A 4,809-nucleotide genomic window follows, 5' to 3' on the forward strand; every position below is an offset into this window, starting at 1 on the left:
CTGAAATCTTTTCCTCAACAGAACTAAATCCTCCTAATTCCTTATTTTGTGACTTTCTTAGTCTCTTTGATTTACTTGGTCCACCATTCTCATCTTCCATCTTCTCAGGTATCATACTCAATCTCACTTGTCTGTTAGACCGAGGAACCTCTTTTAGGGTAGGATGTGATGTAGCAATACTTGCTCTTCCTCTACGCTGAGGACGATTCGTGTCTTCAGATGCTTTCTGAATTGATTTAATTGTCAAGTTCAAGCTAGATTTTCTATCAGAATCTGTTGATTCGTCAACTTTCTTTGTCTCACTAATGGCCCATATGCGTGCTCTTTTCTGTCGACCAGCTGTCTTTTCTTTAATTCCATTTCCTGTATCATTATCCTCTGTTTCCCTCACCTGATTCAAAATTCCACTCTCAACTGACTTTTGAACTGCTGATCTATGCCCTTGCCTAGAGGGTTCATTTTCAGTTTCTACACTCTTATTCTCAGTTACAGAAATATTTTCAGCATTACTTTCCTTTGACTTAGGAACAGCTGATCTACGTCCTCTTCTTGATGGTCGTACTTCTTGCTTTGGTGGCTCTTCTATGCTGTCTTCCACACTCTTCTGCTGCATTTTCTGATTTGCTGTTTTGGTCAATTCTTCTGGGTTGTTTTCTACAACAGATCCTAGTGATTTTTGCTTAACAGCTTCATCTGCTTCATCAGTCATGACTTCCTCTGACTTGGTAATTGCTGATTTACGTCCCCTTCGACGTGGTTCAACACTGTCTTCTTCTTTTCCAATTATTATTTTTTCTTCTGTCTCCTGTTTGATTATCTGATTAGTGCTTACGTTCCTATTCCCTTTTGGCCTACCATATGATGATTTGCTTTGCCTTCTATGAGAATGCACATTCTCTTCCTTATGTACAGTGTCAGCAACAGTAACTCCTGATTCCCTGTTTGATTCACTTGCTTTTTCTGTTTTACCTTCCTTTGGGATATTGTTTGTGGATCTGCGGCCTCTTCTGACAGGTGCCAAACTTTGTTCCTCAGCTAATGTAACCAGATTCTTTGTTAGTGCCCTTGTTGTCTTTCTCTGTACTTCCATTTTTTTTTCATGAGCTACACTTTCAGTATTAAATTCTCAGTTTCTAAATTGCTTTGATGAACTTGTTCTTCTACTTTTGGTTCCTTTAAAGTTTTAGATGCTGATCTTCGTTCTCTTTCTCCTGGATCTTTTCTTACTTGCTTAACTACAATTTCTCCACTGTCTTTTCCTTGCAAAATACCTACTCTCTTAGGCTGAATTTCCTTTGTCTGTGGAACTGATTGCTGAAGTCCTTTTTTTGGAGAGTCCACTCTGTTTGGATCAGTGTCTGAACTGTTCCCTAGTCTTGCTGATGAAGAAACTGTTGTCACTTCTTCATTTTTACCATAATCTCTTTTCAAAGGGAATGGTGTTGACGATCGTGTTCTCTTTGACAGACGAACACCTACATCTTCTTTCATGTTTTTGGAGATGTTTAATATTTTTCCTTTTGATATAACAGAAGCAGATGATGTTTCTGCAACCATTAAATCTCTATCTGGAGAAAATTTTCTGGGTTCTCTCCTTATTCTTCCAATCTTTGTCTTCTGCTCTGTGCCAGAGTTTAAATCTAAGCTCTCATTCTTATCCTGTCTTCTTTCCCTTGTTGTTCTATTACATTTTGTCTCTTCTGCACCAACCTCTTTACATTTATCTGACTTTTCAACAATTTCCTTTTTTTTTATCATATTCCTAATATCATTTTTACTGTGAGACTCAATGGGACTTTGGATCTGCTTCAGAAAGTTTTTTCTTGTGTTTATTTTGCTCTTTACTGGAGTTTCCTTTTTATCTTCCTTTTGGATGTTTTGTTCATTATCTTTGGTCATGTTTTCTACAGTGTCTTTTACAGTCTTTTGACATTGCCATGTATGGATCTGTTTGTCTTGTTTCTCTGTTTTGCCTCTTCCTTTTGTGTTATGATGGTATTCCTCCTCAAATTTGTCTTCATTACTAGTCTGTTTTCCTATTCCTTTATCAACTTCATCTTCCTGAGACAACTCAAATAACCTTTGTGAAACATTACCTACATCATCATCAGTTTCACTGTCACTCAAAATTTCTGCAACCTTTTTTACCTTTTTTGACACTGATTTGCAAGTCCTACTATCCATACTATCACTGTCATCACTATCTGAAGAGTAAATTTTGACGTCTTCTACACAGATAGAATCTTGTGTAGACTGGCTGTATTTAGCTGCCTTACCTACTGACTTTAGAGCTACTACTGGATCAGAAGCAATCACCTTGGAAACCCTTCGTGAAATGTATTCCTGGTTTCCCACTGGCCCCTTCTTTCTGAGTTTTGGATTGTTTAGATCCATTATCTCCATAAGTCTGCTCCTTTTCCCAATCCAATGGCTTGTCTTTCTGCCCCTCTAACTCTTGATGAGATTTTTCATTTTTAGGTGACTGAGTGACAGTGCCTTTAACCTCAGGAATGATATCTGAGTCAGAACTCAATTCTAAGCGAGACATATTACTTGTTTGTAAAATACTTGTATTATTTGTCACTTCTTGAACTTTCACAGCATCCTTGGGAGCTAACATTTCATCTTCCATATCGGTGCTTTCATCTGAATAGTAGTTCTCATCTTTGGTCTTTTGCTCAGCTTCCTTAAGTAGACAATCTTGGTAATGTGGTTGTGTGGTTTGTTCTAACAAATTTTCTGACACTGTGGAGGAGTTATCATCATCATTATTCATGTCAGATCCCTTATAATCTTCTTTGTTTACCAATTCTTTTCTTTCTGACAATACTTGAATTTTCGACTCATTAGCCAAACGTGTTTCATCAATATTAACATCTACATTTAGACTAATGTCTTGAGTTGCATCTGCATCCAATTTATCCCATATTTCACTTATGCCTCTTTGTGGTCTATTAACGGGGGATGTTTTATCTTCAGGTATAAACAACTGTGTGGATGCTCTGCAATCTCCATCTATGGCATTCGCATCATTTTGAAAGACCTGAGTTGGAGCAATGTTCTCATCACTTTTAGCAATTTCATCATGAAATACCTGGGGTGGTTCATTACTATCCTGCTCCTGAAAAATTTGGGTTGGTGCATTTATATCATCTGGTTCACTGTGAGTTGATGTATCTTCAGAGGTTTGAGGTGTATTTCTACTGTCTTTTGATGTAAATGGCTGGGTGGGCACAAGAGAATCATCAACCTGTTCATCTCTCTTTGGTGTCAACACATTTGGAGATGGTGCAGTAAATATCTGTGTAGGTGGTAAACTTTCATCTTCACTTAGTGCTTCTACGTCTTCAGATTTATTGCCAAATAGCTGAGTCGGCGCATCAGAATCAGTGTCTATCCTATGCTTGGTTTCAGCAAAAGCTTGAGTTGGTTCATTAAAAATGTCATCTATTTCATCATTCTCATATTTTGTTATATTTTTTTGAGGAGTCGCACGAAAACACTGTGTTGGTCTTTCCAAGAGTGATCTATCAGTATTTTCTTTTGCTAAAAATGGCTGAGTTGGTTGATTAAAGTAGTCATCTACATCACTATCACTGTCAGCTCCCTCTAATTTGGCTTCTGGCTCCTTTTCTTTGCTCACACCTTCTTGTTTTGGGTCAAATTTTTGGGTTGGAGGAAGGTCATCAAAAGCTTGAGTTGGAGCTTCTGAAGGGACCTGATCATTATAAAAAGCTTGGGTTGGAACTTTTGAAGAAACTTTATCATCACCAGCAAAAGCTTGGGTTGGAGCTTCTAAAGCATCTTTATCATCACCAGCAAAAGCTTGGGTTGGAGCTTCTAAAGCATCTTTATCATCACCAGCAAAAGCTTGGGTTGGAGCTTCTAAAGCATCTTTATCATCAGCAACAAAAGCTTGGGTTGGAGTATCTAGCACATCCTGGTTGTCATCATTGAATAATTCATCTGAAATATCATCATTTGAAATTGCAACACTAGGATAACTTTTTCTAAACTTAGGAGCAACTGTAAAAGGTTTTTTAAACACTATCTCATCATCATCTTCCAGGAAAAGTTGGGTGGGAACATAATCATCATCATTTTGATGTTTGGCTTTTGCTGGGCTCCCTCTCACTTGAAATGGCTGGGTTGCAATCAACGATTCATCATCAGAATCAGAATTTTCAGGATCAGATTTCACTGGAACCATTTCAAAGGCTTCCATTATGTCCTGAGTATTATCAGGATCTCCCTGAACAGATGATGATAACTGACTGCCTTTTTGTTTCAGCAACTTTGGAGATGGATTAAATTTGGAAAAAGCCTGAGTGGGCTGGTTAAAAATATCTTCCTCACTATCAGTATTTTCATCACTATTGTCTTTAAAATTATCTACAGAGGATGATATTGTAACTATTTCTTTTCCTAATATTTTGTTTGGAGATTTGTCTATATGAGTAAAAGCCTGAGTGGGCTGATTAAATATATCTTCTTCAGTGTCAGTATTTTCACCACTGTTGTCATTTGCATGGACATTTCTGTCCCCTTCAGTATTCATTGCAGGTGTTTTTGATTCCAGCTCTTTGGCAGTATCATTCTTCTCTTTAACATCCTTGGGACTGTCAAATACTTGGGTGGGAATGTCATCCTCTGTATCTAATTGAAACAAATTGACCAAATCTGAGTTGCAATATTTTTTTAAAAAAAAAAGACAAAAAACACCTCATCCACAACACCAGACTCAATCTAAAATTATCTTAATCAATTAGATTATTATCTTACTGCACACTACTACAACATATCTATTTC

The 4,809-nt window shown here is 37.3% G+C and overlaps 2 protein-coding genes across 2 annotated transcripts in view; both read right to left on the reverse strand.

Moving 5' to 3' along the window:
- Positions 1-1,267, reverse strand: part of LOC119587452 (mediator of DNA damage checkpoint protein 1-like) — a gene marked incomplete in the record, with an annotated part of 12,774 nt that extends 11,507 nt beyond the window's left edge. The window contains 1 exon segment of the mRNA XM_037936180.1: positions 1-1,267. Within this exon segment, the coding sequence (XP_037792108.1) occupies positions 1-1,090 (1,090 nt within the window).
- LOC119587453 (transcriptional regulator ATRX-like) lies at positions 1,105-4,558 on the reverse strand. The gene is made up of 2 exons (XM_037936181.1): positions 2,454-4,558; positions 1,105-2,368 (listed from the first exon to the last, which is right to left on the reverse strand). The coding sequence occupies exons 1-2, from the start codon at positions 4,556-4,558 to the stop codon at positions 1,105-1,107; spliced, it is 3,369 nt and encodes a 1,122-aa protein (XP_037792109.1).
- Positions 4,559-4,809: the final 251 nt, after the last annotated feature.

Source organism: Penaeus monodon, chromosome 22, assembly GCF_015228065.2.
Source record: "Penaeus monodon isolate SGIC_2016 chromosome 22, NSTDA_Pmon_1, whole genome shotgun sequence".
Lineage (NCBI taxonomy): Eukaryota > Metazoa > Arthropoda > Malacostraca > Decapoda > Penaeidae > Penaeus > Penaeus monodon.

Bases quoted from the DNA above. Each gene is read 5' to 3' on its own strand.
- LOC119587453 (XM_037936181.1), bottom strand. From the start codon at position 4,558: ATGAATACTGAAGGGGACAGAAATGTCCATGCAAATGACAACAGTGGT. The intron at 2,369-2,453 runs GTTAGAGGGGCA...TCCAAAACTCAG, and splicing joins AATGAAAAATCTCATCAAGA to AAAGAAGGGGCCAGTGGGAA.